Source organism: Dermacentor albipictus, chromosome 4 (assembly GCF_038994185.2).
Source record: "Dermacentor albipictus isolate Rhodes 1998 colony chromosome 4, USDA_Dalb.pri_finalv2, whole genome shotgun sequence".
Lineage (NCBI taxonomy): Eukaryota > Metazoa > Arthropoda > Arachnida > Ixodida > Ixodidae > Dermacentor > Dermacentor albipictus.
Window position 1 is genome coordinate 167,806,959 of NC_091824.1, and position 26,956 is coordinate 167,833,914.

The 26,956-nt window shown below is 48.5% G+C and overlaps 1 protein-coding gene and 1 long non-coding RNA gene across 2 annotated transcripts in view; one reads left to right on the top strand and one right to left on the bottom strand.

Moving 5' to 3' along the window:
* Nucleotides 1–8,667, bottom strand: part of LOC135910046 (B-cell lymphoma 3 protein-like) — a 30,435-nt gene extending 21,768 nt beyond the window's left edge. The window contains exon 1 of the mRNA XM_065442001.2: nt 7,907–8,667. Coding sequence (XP_065298073.1) covers nt 7,907–8,469 — 563 coding nt within the window. The 5' untranslated portion in view covers nt 8,470–8,667. The remainder of the gene's footprint in view (nt 1–7,906) is intronic.
* Nucleotides 8,668–21,105: 12,438 nt separating this feature from the next.
* Nucleotides 21,106–24,460, top strand: LOC135910040 (uncharacterized). Its single transcript, XR_010566896.1, has 3 exons — nt 21,106–21,189; nt 21,930–22,032; nt 24,329–24,460. It is a non-coding gene; the product is annotated as an uncharacterized lncRNA (long non-coding RNA).
* The last annotated feature ends 2,496 nt before the right edge of the window (nt 24,461–26,956 follow it).

The following is a 26,956-nucleotide window of genomic DNA, read 5'->3' on the forward strand; positions in this document are numbered from 1 at the left end:
CACACGTTTGTTGTTTGTGGACTGAACCAGGAAACTGCGGCGTTCAAATCGACAGCGGCTCGCGTGCGCATTTCTGGAGCGTCGAAGGCCGCCGTCGAAACGTGTGCGGGCCCGTCTTTGCCATGTCGAGTGCAGGGTTTTCTGGGAGCCGTTTCTTGGAAGCCGCGCGGCGCACGGGGATCGCGATGGTTGGCTCGGCGCGACGCAGCCGGCGAGGGCGTTCGGCAAGAGGCGGGGGGGGGGGGGGGGTGGACAGTCCGTCCTCGTAATGCGGCAATGGGAGGGCTCCTCATTTCGGAAGCAGATACAAGAGCTTAGACCGCTCCGAAAGATAGCCAGCGAGCAGTGCGCACGGTCAAACCGCCGTGCGTGTGAACACAGTCGTCCAGAGAGACACGAGCTTTAATGATATGCTGGAGATGTTTACCTTGCTGTTCGCCTGACATACTGTTGCAGCTATCTTACGCAACATATGGGCCCGGGGATGGAATAACGCGACTTTTCCACACTTGTTCTATTCCGGTGTGTCTATTGTCACATTTGTCATCAAGTTCTCTTTTATTTCTCTCCTCTCTCTTTTACACACACACACACACACACACACGCGCACACACACACACACACACACACACACACACACACACACACACACACACACACACACGCACACACACACACACACACACACACACACACACACACACACACTAACACACACACACACCTATATGTATATATTTGCTTGTCCAAAACGCAGCGCTATCGATCGTTCTTCTTTCCTGGGCTTCCGCTATACAATATTTGATCTGAGACATGCTGAGCCCGCCTTTGCGCGACTCCATAGTAGTTTAGTTCTCGCTCTCTCGTTGTCTATGCACTGGCTTCCTCGTGCGGAATGTCGTATAACTGAAGATGCAAATGCGTTACGGTGCCAGGAGAACGTCACCCGTGGAGGCCACCGAGCTGACGCGGGTGGAAGAGGCGTCTGCGTGAGCAGTGCGTCAGCACAGGGTGATGCTCGACGACGTCTCGCGACAGCAAGGGGCGGCCGCTGTCAGCTGCTTCGTTACGGGATTCTCCCCCGACGGTGTTCTGGCCGCTTGCCAAAAGCCGACATCGTGCCTCCACGTGCATGAACTCAACGGCGCGTGTCACCGATCATCCAACTCCGCCGATATGCCTGACTATATATTTCTTCCTCCCTAACTGATGCTTGACAAAGTACGACTACGTTGCCTATTAAAGCTGTTGCGCTGATACCAATGTGATGACGTTGTTTGAAGGACGATATTTGGAGCTCAGAAGCGTCTCGGGAGTCTGAACCGCTCCAGCGAATGTCCTGGTAAGGGAATTGAAGGCGTCGTCGTCACTGCCGCCTAGAAACTAAATTTAGGCAGCTATATATAGTACAAACTACAAGTACGCGAGGCGAGCCACGTGATTCGGCAGTTTCGTTCCTCAGTGTCGCGCAAAGGAGGAAGTCGCATTCCATATTATTCTCAAGTTTCAAATGACCTTCCCTTATTTGCTTTTCCGGTATCTGAGGATATTGCTTTGCGTGATCACGATCGGCTTTGTTGTGCTGGGCTCCCGACTACATCTTCTTATCGGAAAGGAAAACATCTTAGAACGCATATTTCACGATGGCATATTTCCTGTGCGTTTCACCTTCTGTTCTCCTGCCCTATGCTTTATTATACCGTTTTTGATTGCCGTACATATAGCTTGTTGACACTTCTCATGGCGCAGGCTCCTATGATTTCAAAACTCCGCGGGGCAGGAGTGTTCCGCAACTTTCTAGAACGGAAATTTAACCCGCTTGAGCCACGAACGTAACTGCACTGTAAACATATGTCGTCAGCGCCGTAGTGCTGTGAGGATACTGCTGAGGTTGCATCAGTCGGAGCATGTAAAGGGGCCAGAAATCGCTGAGAAAAAAAGTTGGAAACATCCTGGGGATGTTGCCGCATCGTCGCGCACTACCTCGAAAAAAAAAACACAAAAAAACGATGCATTAGCTGCAATTGAAGCAGATATACAGAAGCGAGAAGTTGCCCATGGTGCCACCTTTAATGGCCACGGCCGCGTGCAGCGGTGCACGAAACATAGACATCGACCGGTGTTTATTTCGATGTTCTGTACGTAAACTACACCGCAATGACGCAACTCGGCGCACGTCAACCAACTGGCGATGCTTTCCGAAGAATGGCCGATGATTGAGAGAGCAGCATCAATATGCGCGGCACACAGAACCGCGAACTGAAAGGCGAAGCGCACTTCGCAACTGCAGTGAGTGAGCGCATTCCCAGATGTGTATGGCTGCGGGCAGGAAAATCCTTGCGCGCGCTCTCCCTAATTGTTGCACTCTTCGCTTGGGCGGCAGACGGACACGGAGCCCCCTGTGTACCGCCCGCAGTGCCGGAATGCCAGTGCCGTCGGGGAAGACCCAGCCGAGCCGGCGCTGCGCAGAGAATTCGTCGGATCGCGTATCCGCGAATATATACGTCGGGCGATCGAGCTATAGCGTTAGACGAGAAACTCCCGTACAGCGTGCAGAATGAATGAAACGTCCCAAGGAGACCTGCTTGCGTTTTTCTGCATTACCTCCATCCTTGCTGCACAAGCACCCTCTCGCTCACGCAGAACTATGGTTATCCTTGGTACCAGGAGACTCTCTGCGCTGTGTTAACATAGCCAGTTTTACTTATCTAAATGCGCGCGCAGAGGACAATTGATAGGCGTATTTCGCACCATCACTCGCTGGTGGGGCACGGTTAACAGAAAGCAAATCAAACCAGGATATACAGCACACGCCGCCTAACGCCGCAGGCGGCGGGGCCATTCAGGAAGTGCACTGCCCGAAACGAGGGAAGCGTGCGGAGACGAATTGCTCCGACGGTCAAATTTTATGTAATCACAAACGTCGCCGAGTGGCGATAAGAATTGAATCTCAAGTCCACTTGAGCCCGAGGTCGACAATAACTTCTGTAACTTCCAGTATTCCAAAGGGCGCGGTTTTGGGACCCCTGTTATTCCTTATCTACATTAACGATTTACCTTATAGTATATCTTCCTCAATAAAGTTGGTTGCAGATGACTGCGTAATTTAGTGCGAAATTCCAAGATAAGATGACTCCGTTAATCTACAATCTGATCTTCATAACATTTCGTCGTGTTGCAGTATGTGGCTGAGAAGCGTAACGCTTCTAAATGCACTTTTGTGAGGGTTTCCCGTCATACTGGTCGCAATATTCCAACTGCCTATCAACTGCTAACAAGGTCCCATTCACGTAGTTTAGTTGTATAATATACCTGGGGATTCACCTTTCTGAAAATCTTTGTTAGCAAATACACGTTGAAAATATTCTTTAAAAATGATAACCGTACGTTAGGGTTTCTTCGCCACAACTTTTCTCTGGCTCTTACTAACTTGAAACCCCTTCTCTACAAAACCTTAGCACGATGTAAACTTCAGTATGCGTTGTCAGGATGAGACCCGCACATCATCTCTTATAAATAATATTCAAGCATTACGAAATCGTTCTGTTCGCTTTATTATTGCCGTACTTCCAGTGTCAGCCAAATGAAAAGAAGTATCGACCTACCAAATATATCGCTACGTCGAAAGATATCGCGTCTTTGTTTCATAAATTATATCATTTTAATCCAACTCTCCTAGACACGCTCTTCCGCCCACCAACATATAAATCAGCCCGCAATGACTACATGATAAAAGTCAGCGTTCCCTGCAGCCGGACGAAGTTTTGTGCTGATTCTTCTATCTTACTAGCTAGCACTGAATGGAACCCCCGGCCTGCCTCCATGGTTTCGATCACTGACGTCATTGCTTTCAAGACAGCCATCGACAACGAATATTGTGCCTGCTCTCTGTTGTAATTGTATTCTTTTCTCTTTTCCCACTCCTCTCTGTAATGCTTCGGTCTTGAAAATAAATAAATAAATAAATAAATAAATAAATAAATAAATAAATAAATAAATAAGTGGAGATAATCTTCTCTCGTCGTTTTGGAGCTGAGAACAAAAGTTGGCAGGGCCTGTTGCGATAACGTGTTCGTACTTGCAAGCGGTCCTGTTTTAAACAATACCGTTGTAGCAAGTAAAGATACCGTTTTTGTGAGTTCAAATGCCAAATGAAAGATAACAACGGCCCACATCGGCTGCCGATATATAAAGCGGATACCAGCGCATTCGCGCACAATACGAGCAGCTGCCGTCTGCCGCCGATACCAACGCGCCTCTCTCCTTCCTCTGCTTGTGTCGCGTGGGAGCGATGCTCGCCGTGAGTAATCGTTTTTCCAGAGGAGAAGAACGGGTGCTCCGTCGTGCGCGCGCACATTTTTCGGGCCGGCGTGGAGGAGACGCGCTGGGCCAGTCCTCTGCGTCACGCGCGTTTCACGAAGAGAAGAAACTATAGCCGCACGACAGAATCCCGAATGCCGCACTTTGCTGCCGTGACGCGCGACCTATGGGCACGAGTGAAGCGCATCCTTCGCAAGACGATTCTAAGAGCGGCGACCATCCGCGTATAAAGCCGATCTATACGAGTAGTTCCTTCAAAACATGCGCATATGGAGGAATTGCACGATGTATGAAAAATGCTAGTGTGACAGCAGCGAACACTTTCTGGGCGGTTCTGGCGGCACTCTATATAGTGTCCGTGGTTTGCGTGATCATGCTGTTCGCGAAATCTTTATTGTTACTTTTTTAAATTTGGGATCGGCGGCGCGTTGCGGCCATTTTCGGGAAAATAGTGGGCACATGAACCCCATGCTGCGAAGAGAGAGAATGCGTATAGACATTTACCGCCAAGGGAAAATCATTTGATTTTTATAATTACTCATAAGCAAGCAACATGCTGTATATGTAGCGGTTTAGGCCGAATAATGTGTCGGTGTTAAAACATGGGGTCCACGGGATGTGGATCGCAACCTGCTACGCGACTACTGCATTTTGCTGCGGGCGAACAGTTAGTCATGTGATATCCTTCATTTTTCGCCGGTTTTCTTCATCAGCCGGAAAGAACAAACGGACGGAAAGTACCTGTCCGGAAATATGCCAGTTGTAGGTTTCTTGCAATTTTCTACAAATTATTCATTGACAGCACGCCATTCAGGACAGTAATAAAATATTTTGTTAATTGCAATGAATTAATAAATTGAATGGCGTCAACAAAATAAATACTGGAGGCTACTTTATTCGACTGTGAACAATATGCGCTTGGCTATCTTCGCGTAGAATAGCCCGTCTTTTTTAAAAACGCATGCAAGATAGCTGCGACACCATGTATACAGTGCAACTGACGGTGCTCTCCTCCAGATCACCGTCAGTTGCACTTCGTTCCTCGAAAAGACGCCCGGCGTATCTCGATTGGGCTCCTGAACAACACTTCGCAATGTGGCGAACGCCGTTTAAATGATGGATCAGGGACCTCAAAGGGGTGCGACGTAATGCTAACGCGTTTCTCTCGCATTTACCGCTAAATTACCACAGTTTTTCTTTGCAATAGGCGGAAATTCTGTGTCGTACAAGAGCTACGCGCTTTTCGTACTACACAGAGGCACTGGCTTGCACCTCGTTCTTCCGAAAGCAAATAAGCAAAGCTAACAAAACGCGCATCATATACGAGGGCACAGTCAAAGACTCCGTCGTTCAAGCGAGACGACCTCCTTAGCTTCCTGCAAGCAGCTTGAAGGACGCTAATTCATAATATTGATTAATATAGTAGATTTAAACGTTTCAGCAAATCCTCGTTGCATCATAACGCAAGAATGAAAGCAGGGAACATTAAAAGAGTAATTACGATTGGGAGAGCCGGTATATTGTTCGTACGATCGAGGAAGGAGGTCCGTCTGTCGAGGCCATTACTGCGAATTGGAGGTCGACGCGTAGCAGTGCTCTGAGCTTTCCAACGTCCGTGAGCCTCCCACACATGGAAACCCCGAGCGCGCGGAAAGTCCAGTATTGAGCGGGAAAAAAAGAAAACGAGAAGGGAAAACCGAAACCAGTCGTTCTCCTCCGCAAGCGACGGCGGCGCGTAGCCGCTGAGTCGCGCGTGGTTTTTCGCAGGTTATGAGTAAAACTTCGCAACCCGGTCCGCAGTTTGTCGTAGTTGTACCGCTGAACATTCGACAATTCCGGCAGAAAAAAAAATGTATAGAGAACGGCTGCCTGGCATAGGTTACTGAAGCAGATGCATCAGAGCTAGGAAAAAAGGAAGGTTAACATAGTCACATACACACAGAGAGAGAAAGAGAGAGAGAAAGAGATGGACAAATGAAAGGCAAGGAGGTTAACCAGGAATGAACCCGGTTGGCTACCCTGCAACGCAGCCCAACCCTACCGCAAGCTAGAGCACTGTATGACGTTGGAGAAGTGGCACACATCTAAATTCACTCGCAATCGTTTACATTATCTCGACCCTGCTATATGCAACTGCGGCTGTTACCTGGGATCCTACGTAGTGAGGACACAATGCTGGGCCGCTTACGCCTGGGCGTTGTATTAATCAATGCATACATATGTTTGATTGAAATGGCCGATGCCGCCGAGTGCAATGCCTGCGGTGTCGAAGAGGATACACAACTGCTCCTCTGCTACTGCCATCTTTTGAAAAGGAAAGACATGAACTTTGCACAGCTCTAAATCAGTTGGATAGAAGACCATTCACCTTGAACAAAACCTTGCGACCATAGCTTCGCATATCGCAGCTACAAAAGGCCACAAACGCTCCTGATACCATTTTTGAAGGCTACCGGATTGTGTGACCGTCTGTGATCCGGACTGTCTGCGACATAGAGCAGAAAACTGTCGCTGCGCCGGTGATATTTCTCTTCTTAATCTTTCCCTCCCCGTTTGCCTTCCACATAGGCACATATTCCCGTAAAGGATCTGAACTTATATTCTAACCGACTTGTTTAAAGCGACGTGGGAAGCGAAGCATACCGAAGTTTTCTTGCGGGGTCTTAAGAATCCGCGTAAAAGCCCGAGGTTAGAGCATCTTCTTATCCTTCATTAAATGTGAAAAAATGGGAGGTTCGACCAGCAGATAGGGACGGTTATCCCAGAATTCTAAGTATGAAAAAAAAAAGTGTTTGGGAATGGATAACAACGAACGGAGGCAGCAAATAACTCGGCTCATAATGTTAAGAAGAAAAGTATGGAAGTTAGTTAAAGTCATATTTGACAAAACATGAATTGTGTAATGGCCAGAAAAGAAATTTGTCTGCCCGTAGTCGTGGGTCCAGCTCACATGGTTTCAAGAAGGCTTTCGGCGCGCTCTCACCATGACTGAAGTCAGTATCTGCAAGAAACGTTAATCTAATCGAACATGGTGGCTAAATAGTAGTCTGCGCAGCGTGCTACAGTTGCGCTGTCTGCTATAAATGTTGAAACGTACTCAACGTGCCTCGCTATGCTAGGGAAGAGTCGTGCGGTGATGCCACGCTGAGTTGCCTGACGTAGCTGTCCTGACGTTTAGGGTGCGAGATTGCTCTTTTCGAGTCTGCTGGTGGGTGGTGGTGGGGGTGTTGCAGCAGGCGGGGTTAGCCTGGCATACATAGCCGGAAATTGCTGTTATCCGACGCGTATCGGTATCTCTATGCTGCATCTTCCTTTTTCACTCTGATCATTTTTTTTTTAACCTATGCAATGCTTGTTGACCGATCGTACGCGAACTCACACAATCCGTGGCGCGATGCAGCACACCACCTCAAATGACTCATCACAGCGCTTCAAACCAGAAAAAAGGAACGCATGCATGGAATGTTTGAGACGTGAACTGCGGAGTGAGAAATCTTCCAGCACGCCCTTACGCGTGCTTGATGAAAGGCCGTTGAAAGAGGAAATATGGTGGCCCATCAATGCAGGAAAAATGAAAGGTGCTGACCTGTCTCCGTCGGCGTCAGAAAGAAGCGCGTACTTCACTTCGAGCGAGCGCCGCTGCTCCAAGCGCGCACTGCGCCGTGCCCTCTTCAGCTGCAGCGCCTGCTGCATGGACGTTGGAGACTTGATGCCCGACACAGCGGCCGTGGTCAGGGCGCTGCTCGCCGGCATCGCGGTTCGCGCAGTCCGCACCACCATTCCGGCAGAATTAGAGGCGGGCGTCTCGGGGTGTTCCGTGCCGCTGCCGGCGGACGAGTAGTCCGACGTCGCTGAGTCCTCGGAGGCTGCCGCGGACGACTGCCTGGTCGTCGTAGCCGGCGGTAGCGAGTCGTCGCACACCAGGCCGCTGTCGGTGGTGTTCGCCGAGTCGGGACAACCGCTGTCTTCGCTGTGCGAGCGCTTCTTGCGCTTCTCGCAGGTCACGTCCGACGATTGTTCCAAGTCGAGGAGCGTCTTTCGCGGCACGGTGCCGCCGTCGCAGCTTCCGCCTAGGAATAGAGGTGACGGCGCTTGTAGTGGCGCGCCGCGGTTCACGTCTAGTTCACTGCCGTCTGCCGCAGTCGGCATCACTTCTCGGGGAGCACAAGGCGATTGCCTGAGGTCGCGTCCAACAACCTTCCTGCGCTGTGGGAAACGCGCGCACTCTAGGAAGAAGCAGTCGGCATGGTTGCACACACACGCGCGATGCGCGCTGACTGACAGCTGAGTGCCGCTCGCGCGCGCTCAAAACGGCCGCTCGTTTGGCGCGGGGCAGTTCGCTGGGGAGTGCGGGGGGAGAGGGGGGGGGGATCACTTATCGGATGCACCACCACCACCACCACCACAACCGCCGGCGTCCTCCGGACGGTGGGAGAGAGGAGGAGAGGCCAGGCAGCGCTGCGGTTGCTGCCGAGAAACGCCTGACGTCGCGAGCGAGCGCGCCGGCCTGGAAAACCCCACCACCGGCGCTCGCGGCCGCCCTTCTCGCCGCCGCGCTGCCTGGATGAGCGGGGCACGGCCAGTCCCCCTTTCCGCAGCCGGCCCGTCTGTTGCGCGGTCGCCGTTTGGGACGTACACCGCCTGTTATGGGCTGCGAGCAGTACAATGCGCAGACGGCGTCGACCCCACCGCCTTCACGGTCACGGGCACTGGCCAGCCGGCCTGGAAGAGGCCGAGGGAAAGGGAGCGAGCGTGTCGCGATTTATCGTCCCTTGGCGGCGTTCTCTTTGCTTTGTGCTCGATCGCCGGCGCCCGCTTACTTCCTCCCCGTGCGCTCGGAGCAGGGCTGCTCTGGTCGTTAGTGCACTGCCGGACGTGCCGCAGACGGTTTTCGTGCGAGCCAGGGCCGGGATTCCTTGCAGGGAGGTCTTCTATTCGCACGAGAGAGCACTTCTCCGCCCCGTGTGAACTCCACTGTCCTCGCTCCTGCAACCGCCCACAGTTTCCGTTCCTCCATGGATTCCCTCGTTTCTCGGCACACGATTTGCCCGCGGTGCCGTCGAAATGACGAGCGGTAATAGTGCGGCCGGCAGAAGAATTCAAGTAATGATACCGGGCGAGATATAAGTTTTTTCTTACGAAGAAAGATCACTCACTTTCCTCGCTGACTACAATAGCTGACCTCCTCGAATGTGTGAATCCCCCTATCCCCCTCCCGTCCTCCCTATGCTCCACCATCTACAAGTATTCTTTTACCGGCTTTTTTACATCCAGTTTTTTTCTTTTCGCTTTGCCTTCCTGAGCAGTAGTGTGAGGTGTATTCTCCGCAACCCTTTCACCACTTCGTTCTTCGCAGGACGCACTTGCTGCTTTGTCTCGTAGTCTCCGTAGTTCGCCCGTTCACTCGGCCGCAGCTGCAGAAGCGATGCAAAGCACCGGCAATGACACTTTTCTGTGCTTTCCCTGCGTTTCGCTCGGCGCGAGCAGACACGCCTCCGTCTTCTTTGTCCTGGGAGTTCCACACAGCAAGCGCACCTCGAGGCGCTGTGGTTGGGATTTTCTTTTTATAGTCCGCAGAGTGTTTCTTTTTCTCTCTCTCTTTACGCAGTGCGCCTAATGCGGGAGACACATGGTGCGATTTTCCGTGCGATCGGTCGTACGACCATTCGCATCGGCTGCCGCACTCAACGGTTTCCCAACAGAATCCGCCGCATGCGGCGTCGGATCGCACGCCGCGCATGCGACCGACCGGCTGAATATTAACGCGATAGCGTTAAGGAGCTCGTGTCGCAGAAAAGCCGGTGTCGTCGGCGTCGGTGTCGGCGTTTGCGGCGTTGACCGTGAGCGATAAATCACGGCAGGCGCTTCATAAATAAAAAGCAACTTCCAAGATTGGCCCGGTGGGAATCGAACCAGGGTCTCCGGAGTGTGAGACGGAGACGCTACCACTCAGCCACGAGTTCGATGCTTCCAAGCGGTGCAAACGCGCCTCTAGTGAATGCGGTGTTGCCTTCGAAACGAGCCGTGTAAAGTTATACTGCGGTGTATATCGGTAATTATGAACATGTAACGTACAGAAGTCACAATTACACGAGTTGCGAAGTGCGTTTCCGCTGCATTTCTTCTGCGCTTTCCGCACACGCAGAGCCATCTTGCGGCAAACACAGAAGACCCCCTCCTCTCAATGTACGGCGCTGCCCCGACAGGAGGCGCGCCGCGCGCGCATTGGGACCGCTGCCAGGCGCGTCGCGGGACTCCCTCTCCCCTGACGACGCTTCGCCGTGCTCCCGGTTTAGATTACTATCTATCTCTCTGCCCGTGCCGATCACGACGTTTGGCTGGCGTAGATCGGCGTAGATCGTTTCCCCTCCGAGACACCGAGTTCTTTGGTTCGTTCCGTTCGCTCAGGCGCACGTTTCGTTGCCGCGCCGAACGCTGCGTTGCTCGACGCTCACCGCGTGATAGGTGGGCGCTAAGTCCGATGCGGGGCGCATCGTAAGTGATCGCTGTGCCGTAGCGCATTGTCTTATACCCCTTGGCGGGTTTACGGGAACGCTGTCGCGTCCCACTCTTGAAGGCGAAGCTTAAGCGTCCTCCAATTTTTTGTCGTGCGACTGCCGCGTCGGTCGGACGGCCGCAGCCAATGACAGCGCCGGTAGCGCGAACGTCACGGCCACGTCGTAGACCCGACGGGGCGGAGCCGGTAGCGAGCGCCTCGCCGCTTCGATCATGTCTGTTTTTTTTTCTCCCTGGTCGAAACGAAGGCTTCTTTCGCCGCTGACGGCGGCACATAAGTAAGCTGCAATTTGTTTCTGACACGAAATAACTTATAGAATAAAGTGGCCTCAAAAGAGTGCATGTTATAAAACGTCGTGCGATATAGTAAACGGACGCCGTCAGCGCAGATGCGCCAGCAATCGTCTATACGAAGCGGCTCGCCTGACTGGCGTGTTTACTCATCGCTACCAACGGCACCGAGAAAACTAACCGTATTTTCACTTAAGAAAAACATAAAGGTTCAGGCATTGATTGTGCTGATGAATTTAGGCGCTTAATTACGAGCTGCGGACGCATCGGCATGGGCCCTCGGCCTCGGATAGACGGCCGGCGAGCTAGGCCTACACGGTCTCCCAGCGATCGCAAGCTCGCCTGGCATGCTCGTTCGCTTCTGTCGGCGCCAATGAAATCAAATGTGCTGCAATATAAGCGTAGGATAACTGTGTACACGTTGTGCCGACTAACATAGACGCTTCGTTTTACGAGCTGCAAGCGATCGGCGATCGTGTCACAAGCGCCACCGGTGTCGGATTCGATGGCCGAGCGAGCTGTGCCTGCCGGCTCCACAGCCATCGGCGGCTGTCAAAGGAGCCGTTACTGCTAACGCGACCTTGTGGAAACACGTCTACAGTGCTTCCATAGGCGTGTTTATATTGTCATCGTTTGTTCCAAACAAGAGAGCTGTGCAAATACGTTTGCTTTCACTTTCTGTTCGAAGTTATGCAGCATTCCGAACTTCCACGCAGGGGCGCCGGTTCTGGGCGGAGCTAGCCGCCGCTCGGTCATTCGTACCATGTGTCCCGAATCGCCGCATGCGGCAAGTCGCACACGACGCGCCGTACGACTGATCGCACGGAAAATCGCACCATGTGTCTCCCGCATAAGGCAGCATGTCTAGACGCTAGTCTCTCATGGCCACGTGCAGGTCAACTTCCTCTGATGGCGCGATGTATTTTTTCTTAATGAACCTCGCAAGAAAATTAATTGAATGAGATGTCCCATCGAACTGACGCAACGACCAAACCGCCGCGATTGCTTGAAGGGGGTCTGTAAGATCAGCTTGGTTCTAATGGTTGACTGTCAGGCGAACAAAGCCAAATAGGCGTCATTTCTTCAACTACAGGTGCTGTTTGGACATAATCATACTGTGAGGGGTTTGGCTCGCCTTTAACTTCACATTGCACGCGGTGTATATTGCTGTAAGACGTCTGCATCGAAATTCTATTACTCTTTCTCCTTTATTATATTTTACAGCTATACCGGGTGACTTTTTCATCAAGTTATGCTGCAAAAATCACCTGCATTTTAACCTATCCGAAGGCGTGTCTGAAGTTCTGCTTGCACCTTCGGTCGTCCGATGGTTCTCACTCTATAGGCACGCAGCACGTGTGCGTCATAGCGGTCAAGATGGGTCACCACCATTAGATGTGTACATGAGCATAGGTACATATGTACATAAATTCTCATGAGCAAGCGGTATGTAGCAGGGACAAAGCACGTGTAGGAAATTGGCAAAAATGCTTGCCGTATTCGCTTTCTTGCATTCATTTATTACACATGCGAGCGATGCTGATATTTAGTACATCAAGCGGAGTCGTGAAACCAAGAATTAATCGGACAACTCTTGTGTGTTTGACACTAATCAGGCAATATTTACTAGCATCGTGTAAAGAACGAGTCTCCGAGCAGAAAAGAGACACTGCGAGATGCGTCCGAAAAGCAAATGTCTCTGTCGTTGTTACATTTGTTGTCGCCTTCAACATATGGCACGTACCGGCGGAGGTGGTTCGCCGTGAAAACATAATACGTCTCTGGTGCTGCAATTGGCACGAAAATTTTCATCTCGCGATGTCTCTTCCTTCTTTTCATTATTTGTTTTTCTCGTTCACATCACGATTTATTTCTTCTGTGTCCTTGTCCTCTGTAATTTATGATAGTTTGGCGCTGCTGCGGCATGGCTTATGCTAATTGCATATCTTTTTAAACGGGTCCTCAAGCACTTTTCTAACTAATCATAGAATGACCTCACTATTAAAATTCGTCGTCCCATTAATTTTGTGGCCCAAAAACTTTTTGTATCCTTCAACTGTAAGCGTAGTTATGGCACCAATACCCGGCTTCCTCTCTTTATTCGTCTCCGCTAGAGCGCTGGAAGCTAGCTACACCGCGGAGGAGCCGAGAGGGCAAAGCCCCGGCCAAAAGCCCAGTGTCGCGGCGGCGGCGAAAGGGCTCGTCTCGGCACCGCGTGACGGTCGACCGCGCTACCCTGCACGCCGCTGGCATCTCGGAGGCCACGCGCAGCGGACGCAGCCACGCTCAGTGCAAAGATGAAACAATCTTTCTGTCTTTTGGAGACCTCGCATTCTCTAGTCGTTGTCTGTCTGTGTCTTCGTAGTCGACTGTTGATTGTGTCTCCAATAGCGATCATCTGCCACTATTCTTTGAAATAGCGTGCTCTATAGTAGCCTAATTGACGGGTCCAGCGCCGCTGGACCCGTCAATTAACTGCTCTTCGCGCTGCACTTTGATTTGTCAATCGGGAGCCGCCTCGACAGTGGTCAATCTTCAGCGACTCAAAGGCATCCCTACAATCTGTGCTATCAGCTGTGCGTCGCGAGCCAGTAGAACAGCTCGTATTCGATATTAGATGCCTACTCCATACATCACAAGAGAAAGGACACCACGCGACGTTTCAGTGGCTGCCAAGTCACTGCGGCGTCATAGAAAACGAAGACGCCTATAATGCCGCTCGGGCAGCTCTTGAAGACGCACAAGAAGAGGCCATACCACTGTCACGGTCCGACGCAGCTAGCAGACTTCGAGTGCTTGCACAGGAGATCGCGCTCTCTCTATGGTGCACACCAAACAGCCACACCAACCAGAGCAACCGTCAATACCACCTGCCCTCTTTGATGCATTTCTGTATGCCAACTGGACTCCACCGAAGAGAGGCGACTCTGCTTTATCGCTTATGGCTAGGGGCAGCTTTCACGAAATCTTACTCATTTCGCATTGGAATGGCCGACAACGCTCTCTGCAATGCCTGTCTTTGCGAGGAGACGCTGGAACACATTCTGTGCGACTGTCCTGACTATAATGTTCAGCGACAGTCCCTGGCATCCGTTCTAGCGCACCTTGACACTAGACCATTGTCCCTCGAAACGATTTTCACATGCCGCCGACAGAAGACATCGCAGCTGAAGGCGACGAAGGGACTACTTCGGTTTTTGAGAGAGACGGGATTGGAAAAGCGGCTGTGACAGTGATGTCACGTACCACGCAAGAGTGATGGACTCTAATGGACGATGTGTGTGCTTTGCTATGTGCTCTCTCTCTCCCTTCCCCATCTTTCGTCCCCCCATCCCGCTCCCATGTGTAGGGTAGCAAACCGGTTAAGCTAAATTGGTTAACCTCCCTGCCTTTCCTTCTCCGCTTTTTCCTTCCTTCAGGTAGTTTTTTTGAAGGTGCGGGCACTATTGCAAATGCTTCTAACACTTACTTCCAGTCAGTTATTACGCGCACACAGCCTTCATATCTACCACTAACGAACAACGAATGCCGGATGCTGGATGTAACGATATCATAACCTCGTGTTCTTAGTCTACTTCTACAACTTTACGTTATTCCCTTTCCTACAGAATTTATTAGCCTTATCATTGGAAACAGCGGCGTTGCCTGCTGACTGGTTCTGCGCGAAAGTTATACCTATTCATAAAAGTGGTAACAAACAGCTGATAGACAGCTACAGACCCATATACAGACCCTAACCTCTCGCCTCCCCAACGCGCCCCCAGGGCCCCGTATTTCTTAAAAATTTTTCTTCTCTCTCTTGTTCTTTCTGTCTTGGTGTCGCCCTTTTTTCCCCATGCTTTTCTTTCTTTTCTTTTCTCCCCGCGTTCCCACTCTCCCGCTCTTGTCCCCTCGTCTTGGGAACGAAGCTCACAGACGTCGGACGACAGCGCTCGTTACCTCTGAAGTCTCTTCTTTTAAAAACCAGCTGCCAGCGACAACATCCGCACGTGACGTCACTGCACTAACCCTTTAAGACTAACGTGCCGGGGATGACGAGGCCGCCTTTGACGAAGATAGGTCCTCCTATCGAAACGTTGGCCAGCCTTTCTGAGGCACCTTATCCCTGTTTACAAACTTTATGCCACAGTATGCTACTCCATCTGTCAGCCCCTTTCTTGATTAAAGTAATGTTTAACAGACTCGGAAGAGAACAGCAGTTTACGATAGGTAGCGAGGCACTGGAAGTGATAAAAGAATACATCTACTAAGGGCAGGTAGTGACCGCGGATTTGGATCATGAGACTGAAATAATCAGAAGAATAAGAATGGGCTGTGGTGCGTTTGGCAGGCATTCGCAGATCATGAACAGCAGGTTCCCATTATCCCTAAAGAGAAATGTGTATAACAGCGTTGTCTTACGAGTACTCACGTATACGGGGCAGAAACCTGGAGGCTTACGAAGAGGGTTCTACTTAAATTGAGGACGACGCAACGAGCTATGGAAAGAAGAATGGTGGGTGTAACGTTAAGGGATAAGAAGAGAGCACATTAGGTGAGCGAACAAACGCGAGTTAATGGCATCTTAGTAGAAATCAAGAAAAAGAAATGGGCATGGGCAGGACATGTAATGAGGAGGGAAGATAACCGATAGACATTAAGGATTATGGACTGGATTCCAAGGGAAGGGAAGCGTAGCAGAGGGCGGCACACAGTTAGGTGTGCGGATGAGATTAAGAAGTTTGCAGGGACAACATGGCCACAATTAGCACATGACCGGAGTAGTTGGAGAAGTATGGGAGAGGCCTTTGCCCTGCAGTGGGCGTAATTAGAATAATGATGATGATGATGATGATGATGATGATGGTAGTCCGCATATTGCTTTATTGTTGTTGTCGTCTATGCGTACACAGTAGTATGCTTTTTTTTTTGTTCTTCGTTAACATGGACTCCTTGTATCTCGTATTCCCTTTCATGTATAGGCATGGATAGGCCTACAGTATTGAATAAATAAAGAATTTACCACTACAGATAACCAAGTTCGAACTTTTGTAAACTACAATACATTCAAGAAGTCTTTCCGGTCTGTGCTTTCGTCCATGTCAGATGCTTACAATTAAAAAAAATAAGCTCCTTTGTTGTGCCCTTGAAAAGTCTAGCAAAATCAGAATTTGCAGTTAGAACTAGTAACGGTTACTCATTCATCCCTTGGTGGAATACAGATTGTTCTGGTGATTGTAAAAGAAGGAAAGTTGCCTGGAAAAAGTTGTTATATAACCAGTGTCCAAAAATTGGAGTAATTATAAATCATACAGAACTTTTTTTAGACATACAGTTTCTAAAGCAAAAGGGGAGTATGATTGCAAACATTTCGATTATCTATCAAAATGTAAAAGCAAGAGTGCTCTTTTCAATTTTCTTTGTACAGGAAAGTAGTTCCGCGACCGATTAACATTGACTTGATGGTTTTCACTGGGGATGTAACGGCGCTAATGATTGAAGGAATCGCAAAGGGTTTAGAAAGTCGATTCACTTCCTCATTATCTCCATGTAACAAGTTACGAATCCGCTCAGATGATTTTACAGAGATCACTATGCTGGAACTGACTACGGCAGTGGAAAGTCTGCCACATTCCGCCCCTGGTGCGGACAGAGTAACCACAAAGTTTTTTAAAATTTATTCAAGGAGTCCCCAGATGACCTTTTAGGCGTAAGAAACATTTCTATTCAATTTTAATGGATACCCTCGAGTTGGAAATTTGCTAATCTCATTCCGGCTCTTAAAAATAATCGTGACGCATTCACTCTAGACAAAGCTCGACCAATTGCTCTAACCTCTAATTTGGTTAAATTAATAAAAAGGATTATGAATGTTTGTCTTATGAAATTAGCATAGAACAAAGATGCACTCAGCCCTTGTCAAATTGGTTGTAGATCTGGCTTTTCCATTTGGCATGCTCATGTGGCCTGGAAAGCCGAATAAAACTAGCACGACGTACGCCAGATACAAATTGCAACTCTAGCAACTTTAGATGAATGAAAAACATGTGATAGTGTAGAACATGAAGTATTGTTGAATCGATTACGAAACCTTGATTTCCCAAAGTATATAATAAAACGAGTTAGTGAATTTCTAACTGACAGAGAATTTTATTTCTCTATGAAAGGATTTTCTTCAAATAAAAATTGACCGTCGCCTGGGGTGCCACAAGGAGCTGTCACTTCACCTTTACTGTTTCACATATTACTAATCTCTATACCTTTTCATAATGGCATATACACATATGTATATGCAGATGACACCGCTTTCTTTTAAATCAGACAATGAAAAATCAAAATTAAATTATGGGGTTTTACATGCCAAAACCACGATATGATTATGAGGCACGCCGTAGTCGGGGACGCCAGATTAATTTTTCCTATTTGGGATTCTTTAACGTGTACCTAAATCTAAGTACACGGGTGTTTTTGCATTTCGCCCCCATCGAAATGCGCCCGCCGTGGCGGGGATTCAATCCCGCGACCTCGGGCTTAGCACCGCAACACCAAGCCGCTAAGCAACCACGGTGGGTACAGACAATTACATTATCTCTTTATATATTAAGACGGCAAGCTGGGCGAGTTGGTGATTGAACATGTTCTTGTGGGTGGGCAGTTTCACGTACATTTCACACGTGTTTACATTTTCTGTATATTATAGTCCGTTGCTTGAAATAACAAACCAGTTGTTAGTCTGCGCTCGTGTTGTGTTCTTCCTTTCGTCCTTCGTCCGGGTTGCGCTGCCCACCCACAAGAACATGCTCTTTATATAGTCGATTGAAAACATACCTGTGTGCCATAGAAACCTGGTTACAGGACTTTCGCCTCTCTCTTAAGTCAGACAATGCTCAATTATAGCTTTTCTTATGAGGTATCCAATATATATATATATATATATATATATATATATATATATATATATATATATATATATATGTTAAAGAGTTCCGAGTGGTTGGAATGTTAAGAACGCTTGGCAGCAGTTGATCGGGACTGCGGAAACAATACTCTCTTGTGATGATTTATCAAATGTACGTACGGCCGATTTTGGAATTTGGATGCGTTCTACATTCAGGAGCGCCGGCATGTAAATTACGTCCCCTTGTTCTTCTAGAACGGGAAGCTTTGCGCCTGTGCCTTGGTTTACCAAAGTTCGTTGCCAGAGACTGGTTTGATGGACACATGGTGAAACCCTTCAGCGGTATTGTGCGAGACGCTCGGGCGGAGCAATTGCCGGCCTTGTTCGCCAGGCTAAACCCGCCTGTTGCTACAATTCACCACCACCACCACCACCACCACCACCAGCAATGTACTATACCTAAAACACGCTTACCCTCTCTTTTGTGTAGATTTCAGCTATTAACTGTCCTAACGTTTTTAAATATGTATGAATCCCCTATAAATTAGATATCATTTTTATATGTCATCCTGTGATATTTTTCAATCTTCCTGGCCTAGATTCCACACTCCTCAAGTCATCTTCGTACAAGCAATTGTTGAACCCTTAGATGTACGATTGTGTGAGGTACCTCCTATCGGCAGTGAGAGAGAAAATATTGGGGTATGGTACGGTCGTAGCGGGCCGCTCCCACGTCGGTACAGAAAGGCCGAGCCTCTCTGCTGCGTCGCGGGCCCGATGGACAGCCCACAGCGGTGCTTCAAGATCGGGGCTGCCTTAGGCCAGCCTCCCATTTGGACGACGTCGCCGTCGAATCTCTAGATTATAGTTCACGACATATATGCAAACAACGCGAAACACCTTTCTTACAATATATTAAATGAGCTGTCACAAAATAACGTATTGGAGCTACACATAAAAGCCGTCATAGCGATGCATCGCAACTAGAAGAAAAAAATCGGGAATTGCAATTTTATCTTCCGTTTTAGACTGGTTTTTCTCTTTAAGACTTCCTGACTACATAACGGTATTTTTAGCTGAGTTTCTGGCGGGTGCATTGGGTTTACGAAAAGTGAACTTGTCAATCTTGGAAGTTGTAATAATAACGGATTCTTCATGTTCAGCTTTCTCTGCAAATAGTGGCTCACATATTTCACGTACATTTCATCGTTTAATACCCTCTCCCTTAACACTAATTAGATTGGTGTGGGAGCCTGGTCATAAAGGATCAGTTATCAATGAATTAGCAGACAGCTTGGCGAGAGCTGCCATTACTGGTCCAGTTCTCCCGATCCTTCCTGTATCTGCTTTCATAACTGCTGCTAGGTTCGGGAGAGGGGCAAATATGCAAGATTATTGGAACCTATAATTAACAAATTTAACTGATTACGGACACCTCCCATTTCCTTGAAACAGAAACTTCTCCCGTAATAAATAAGTTGAAGTCCTGTTGACGAAATTCTGATGTCGAATATCTGCATTAAACTATTATCTGCATCGATCTTGCGCCCTCCTCGTTGTGCTCATACTATGGTGAGAATGAGAGAATGGAACACTTAATCCTGTCACGTCACCGTCTTTCAGCATTATGAAAACATACTATAGAAAGGCAATTTCATGGGGCTGGATTTAATATAACGATTCCCGATATTCCCTTTCGGAGCCTCTTCTCTGGGCCACTATCATGGGGATGTGGGTTCCGCTGTTGCGAGATACATGATTAGATTAGGATGATTCCCTTGCTAAATTATTAAATTTTATCTGACTTCATTCTTCTAGCTATACAAAATTTTCAATTGTGCTTCTTTTTATATTTGTTCAATCTTTTTCATTAAGTCAGCCCATTCTTGACCAATCCCCCGTAGTGGGTATGAGCCACTCGTAGAAAGAAAGAAAGAAAGAAAGAAAGAAAGAAAGAAAGAAAGAAAGAAAGAAAGAAAGAAAGAAAGAAAGAAAGAAAGAAAGAAAGAAAGAAAGAAAGGAAGAAACAAGAACAATGCTACACCTACGTTAAACTTGCATCTACGCAGGTCTAGTCTGGTCCCCTCACCGTTATGCGCATGCTGTGGCAAAGCGGTGACAATAGACCATTTCTTGTTGCCTTGCAGCTGTTTTTCTGTAGTAAGAAAAAGATTGCTAGAAATCGTGCTTCGCAGTACAGCCTTAGATATATATGTGCCTGTGATCCCCGTGATCCTATCTTTTGGAGCCTCTATTATTTGGTTCATCCACAGAAATACTTGCTTGGTAATCCAAATTACCTGATTGAATCTAATCGATTACCATGCTAAACTGATCGCCACCTCCTTACCACCATGGCTTTCTTTTATTTATTTACCTATTATTAGCTTAGATTTATTTCATGCCTTTCTTCTGATTGCTTTTTTCCTCTCACAAAGATTTACTTTCTAAGTTTCAACATTCAAATTGTTAGTTCCCTTATTTTTTTTATGCACCTAATTGATTCACCCAATTCATGGCCAATCTACCACTGTGGGTATGGTCAACTCAGGTCAACAACAACAACGCCTGGGCACTACGATCCCCCTTGGCAGGTTGAGCCATAGCCATAGGCACCAAACAAACCAAGCCAAACCTGGATATAAGGTTACACAGGTTTACGGTCGCTCAGTTATAAGCAGAAGTACGGATCAGTTTGCATGGTTTCAAGCTTGTAGAAATGTGGAGTAATGACCATGCCTTAGTGAGGATATAAAACTCTAAAACAGTGCAGAAGTCATGAGTTCACTTAGTCACACGGGATGCTTATCTGTCTCCTGAGCCGTTTCGTCATGTTCAACTGTACCACTCCGACGTTACCGAGTTGTACACGTTGTTGGGCAGTCATAAACAGAGATATAGACTAAATTTGTAATAAGATTGTCATGCCGTACATTAAAAGGCTTACAATCACGCAGGTATATTTACATGACCACATGACGTGCTCCCGTGACATGACGCTCGTAACAATGTTCCGTGCGCACTACATTATCGTGATCTTGTAGAAACCGCAAGTTCTTTTGGTGATATTGCAGCAGATTTGTTCGCTTCATTCCAGCGAGCTTGGGCGTCGGGCGGCCCACGTACGCATCACTCGGAGCTGGCCAGCAGACAAGGGGGCAGCGTACGAGGCAGAAGACCGAAAAGTAACTCGATTTTTTGTTATTGGAATATGTCTTATAGGATATCCTCAAACGTTAATCACCTGTAAAGTACTCTTTCCTGGACGCAGTGAACTTCTGCCACTTCCTTCATTGTTCACAACTGTTCTGCAACTCTTGCAAACGGATGACCCTCAGTGCTTTCATCGTTTTCTTCATCACCTCCACGTCTTCAAAACGCTGAACTTTAAGCTCTAGTTTCAGTCCTAGAGGTAAGGAGTCGCAAGGGGCAAGATGTGGGGTGTAGTGGATGGTGAGCTGAAGTAGCGTTACCATCTCATTTTTAGCCAGGAAGTGCTGCATGCTCAGGGCAGGAGTGTCTTGAGGCACAAGACATTCGCCTGAGTTCCACATATTGTCGACACATTTCTTTTTAACTGCATGACGCAATCGCTTGGGAACTTTGGCGTTCACATTCTGATTGACTGTCGGCCCTTGCAGCACAACTTCTTTGATATAAAAAAAAATTACCGTTAGAGAAGAGAGCTTGATGCACACACATTGTTTTGTGACGTCCGTCATTGTAAAAGCGACGCTGATGGCGACAGTGACTAAAAGAAAGCAATGCATTGAGCAGACAAAACCTCACACAAGGACGCTACTTGGTCGATTGAAAGGCACAATAGCACAGTACACGGGCGCAGTCACACGCGTCGGTTTTTATCTGCTCTTCCTCGCCAGGAAAAAAAATCTCGTTACTTCCAGGTCTTCTCCCGTATTTACAGTGGCTCGAGGTGCATCGTCATCGGAGCACCGCGGCGCTTCCCGCTTCTAATCTTTATCAGCCTGCTTCGCTGCCAGCTTCTTCTGTCCCCCGTCTCGGTCCCGGTAAGTCTCCCAGCGCCGCGTTTGCTCGCGGCTCAATTAATCGCCGGCGCGCAAGGTCGTCGTTCTTGGCACGCGTTCCAGGCGCGTGCATCATCGTGCACCTGGGCCGCTCGCAATCTTGCCCGCTATGACATCCTCGACGGCGCGCCGCCGTTGCCGAAGGTCGGGGAGCGCCGCCAACCCTCGCCGCGCAGAACGTATACGAGCACCTCTCTTCCTCGATCACAATGGCCGGGCTTTTCCTTCCTCGCCGACTCCGCTGCGCAAATGGCCGCCACGCGTCTCGCTCCAGGACGCCCTTCGCTCGCTTGGGGCGCGAAAGACGCGAGCGGTTGTTGTTTCGCCCTCTGGCCAGACCAGTTGACCATCTTCGGGCAAGGCGGTTAGATGCGCTGCGGAAACTATCGGCCACGGCGTTCACGTGCGCCCCTTCGTGCTCATCAGAGGGGCGTGTGGGCGTGCTGGTTGAGACTCGATGATGGTGGGGGAAACCTCAAGTCCCCGTTTCCACCCGCTTGCGTTGGGATGCTTCCTTTAATTCGCCCGGGACAGTCTTGAAAGGCGGGTAATTCATTCGCCGTCAATGTATACTTGCGGTCAACCGGCTCGAACTGCGCTATCATGCAAAAGGCGCTACGTGGTTTATAAGAAGTACAGCACCTGGAACCACGGCAGACAAACGTGGCCGTACAGAATGCACGCACTTTGGCGCCATTCTATCGCCTGTGCCACTGCGCGCACTGATCGAATTACTTTTCACCACCAACTCAAAGCTTGTTTCATTCCATGCATGCTCATCGAAAGGTGACCCCCGCGCATCGTTGGTCGAGCTTATACAATGGGTCAAGCGGCGCTTGGGAGTCGCACTATTGGAGTACCATATTACTGAGGTTGTCATGGGAGACATTGTAGTCAGTGCAGCGGGGTCGTTGAAGAACGACGCGACAGCAACGTTTATTCATGCGAAAGCACCAGGTGGACCATTGAGCGAAAAGGTCTCGCTTCTGTCATCTGTAGCAGCGAAGCGGCACCTAAGCTTCCGTTGCCACGGGTGCGACGCCACGGCACGAGCGCACCTCGACGGTGCAGAGCTGGTGAAAGAGAGCGCCTGCTGCTGCATTAGCACGCCAGCTGTTGAGTGAGGGGAGAGGGCATTGCGGCGACGCCACGTCGCCCTCGCTCTCACTCTCGGAAAACTGTGTTAGCAGCGTGCTCCTTGTCCGCGCAAGCTCTGGCCTGCATTCTACGCCTCTGTCAAGCGACTCAACCCGCTCGCTTGCCAGCGAATAGTTCATAACTCGAAGGACCACTCAACGGTGTTCAAATGGACAATAATCATTCGCAACTCACAAGAAGTGCTTAGGTGTCCTCAGATTATTGTATCGAAGGCGAAGAGTGGCGCCGCGGGACCTCCTGACAAAGGAGATGTCCGCTCGGTTCGAAATCTACGTCAGTCTTGACTGAGATATTTAATTAAAAGCTAGAGACTCATGATTGCCTGGCACATCCACCCACGTAAATGTATACACGCATTTTTAATACACTCAGCTTTTATTTCCTCCATACTCACGTACTAGCGAACTGCGTTGTCTCTGAATGGAGATGGCAAGGGGAAATGTCGCTATAATTACGGGCATGATTCATAATAGGATTTATTATCGGGTTGCATGAACACATAGGGGGCTCCCTGCAAGTATTGTTGCTCGTCCAAGTCCGGTCGGCCTCGTCTCCCTGTATCAGCACTTATGAATCCTAGCGCTGGCAGGCTGCCCGCGTACCTGAACAGGTCAGGCAGTGGGCATCGACAGAGTTCACCAGGGCCGTGTGTTTGCGGCAGACTTGAAGCACCCGTTTGCGGTGCTCCCCTCTGAAATGAAAGCATTGGCGGAATGACAGCGCGGCCCGCTCGACTCTTTCGACTTAATTCTGACGTTTCGTTGAACGTTGTGATACTTCCCCTCAGGATGTATGGCACCCATGTCAAAAATGTGTTTGTACTATCGCCTATTTAGTGTTCGTTATTTTTGCTTTGTTTTTAAATGCTGTTATTGTTTACAAAACCATGAAGTTCGATCACATTAAGTACTGCAAGTGAGAAACCTCAGCGAAGCAATGGCTGTCTCACTTCTCGAAAACCCTCTAATGGCTCCAGCCAAGTCAGTACCACCAAGTTACCAAAAACGCCCCTGAAATAGACATAATAATGCACTTCCTAGAACTTCAGTCAAAGTATTTGTGCCCAGAAGTTTACATTAGTGCATCAAAGTCACATGCCACGGTGTTTCTTATGCTGCAGTCGATTCATCCCTCTCAGTATCCGACTCCATGCACCCGGAAAGAAGCATCTTTATGGCGGATGCTTGCGTACTTTTGTGGGCTGTGAGACACAAGGAAGCGTCGTCAAAGCCCTAATGTATGTATATAAAAGAACACAAATCCTGTTTTTACTGAACTGTATTCAATCCTCTGCGCTTTATACGCATCTTATCAACATATAATATTATGCAGAGTACCTGGCCACAGAGGCATCGAGGGTAATATGCTTGACAATCATATAGCCACATCAGTAACTACAAATCCAAGTAATTATTCTGTAGCTGTCCCTACTCTATATTTAAAGCACTTTCTGCGCAAGATACTGAGGGACCATTGGCAACGTACGTGGGGCACTGAACCACTTAATAAACTTTACGTTATTAAGCCAAACATATGAAAGTGATATGATTTTCTGCCGACTTAGTATAGGCCGCACGTATGGCTCTCACTCCTACCTGCTGACTGGTGATGAAGCTCTTATGTGCGACAAATGTCGCCAGACACTAACGGTCTTTTATGCCTTGCTAGAGTGTTGGGAAGTAGAAGCTGAAAGAAAGAAGCAATTGCCCCGGCATACAGACAATACATTCCCCTCCACCCGGCAATGTATTCTTGGAATTGAACCACTTTTAACAGTAAGTTAGTTTTAAAGGTTTTACAAGATGTTCGTACATTACAAATTATCAGCCCAAGAGATTCGTAGATAATCATCTTTCTAGAATCTGCTGCTGCAATAACATCTTCTAAAGCACGTGCCTTCCAGCCCTTGCCTTTAAGAGCTCACTGGTGAGGGACGAGTGCTACGTTTACTCGCATGTTTACTACATCACCCCTTTGTAGTAGAACTTTTATAGTCATTGCATACATCATGCAATTAGTCATAGTCATTACTGCATCATTATTACGTTACATAAATATACATCATGCATACTAGTCATGGTCATTATTCTATAACTTATAAAATTTGCCTGCCTTAAACAAATTAATTTTTAGGCCTCTCTACAGCTACCTTTAGCAACTCACTTATTTTGTTACTATCGACAATCCATTCATTATATTTTGCTTGGCGCTCTTTGGACATATCTCGCCCTTGCGCCAATAAAGTCCTTAAATCATCATCACCACCAAGTTCGAGACATGTATGCAGTGTGCTCCAACGCAAGTATTTAACTGAGAGAAAATCAGACCTCCACCCGTTCGTAGCAATTGCTACAAAGGAACCCCATAAGGGTTCCTTGAAAGAAAAGCCTCGCAGTTGAAGAAAAATTCGTCCTGGTCCGGGACTCGAACCCTGGACCACCGCATTTCCGACCAACGAGAGGCAAATGCCGAACAACGAGAGGCTAATAGCTTCGCTGTAAAACAGACCACGTGCCATTCTGGACACCCATTGCTGCTCTGTGACGGCAATTGTAATTCTTCTACCATCTCTGTTTGCAGCTTTGACTATTTTCCGCTTTTCTTTAAGTGAGCTTGGTGCTGGATGCGCGTATTGTGCAGCAAATTAGAAAGTAAGACCGAAAGAGAAAAGGAGAGAGCGGGCATCGAATGAGAACCTGTTGTTGCTATGTGACGGCAATTATTAAACTAAAGCACGCCCGTTGATTTCACTCCATTATGACCTTAATTTCGACTCCTTCGGAACTAAATCCTGCGCCTATGTAGCGCCCGCTATGTCTGTCCTCTAATGTACAGGCTTTGAATTGCTCACAGCGCCTCAGCAATTACGCTTGTGTGTATGCCTTCATTACCTGCGCCAGCCAGCTGTCACTCCACGAAGTAGAACTGGTTATGTCGAACATGACGTTGCGCACCTGTTGAGAAAAAAAGTTTCTCATCCATCTACGACGCCTGCAAGAATGATACACACTGACCAAGGCCCAGGAGGGTGTCAAGCGTATATAACAGTATAACGGTATGACGGTATAACGCTTCGCACTTTCGAATCGAATGTGACAAAATCCTCTCCCATGAAGCTGACTGACAAAACAAACGCGCACAACTTTGGGGAGAGCTCCTATCACATTTTAGACAAATGTGCGCGCTATAAGGTGAAGAGAGTGAGGGAGTAACACACACACACACGCACGCATGCAAACACACACACACACACACACACACACACACACACACACACACACACACACACACACACACACACACACACACACACACCCACACACACACACACACACACACACACACACGCACGCGCACGCACACACACACACACACACACACACACACACACACACACACAAAATTAACTGACATAGCTGTACATTTAAACGGCCGGCGTCGTACGCATGACTCACGAAAAGCGCCTGACATCATAACAAACCAAGCTAGTTTCAAAACCCCGGGACCAACGCTGCTTTCCCAAACCTTAGTGTAAATGAGTCTACATTACAATATGGAGTAAACCTCCTAGAAAAGTCACAACTTATATTTGTTGTTTATATGCGTTAAGTGCTCCCCCTCCCGCCCCCCACCTAACTAATATTATTGTATGCGCATGTTATGCGTATTTGTGCGCCGCTTCTTATGTCGTTCTTTGGTGTTATACCCTCCAATGTAGCCTGAATATGGGCGGAAGTGAGGACACAAA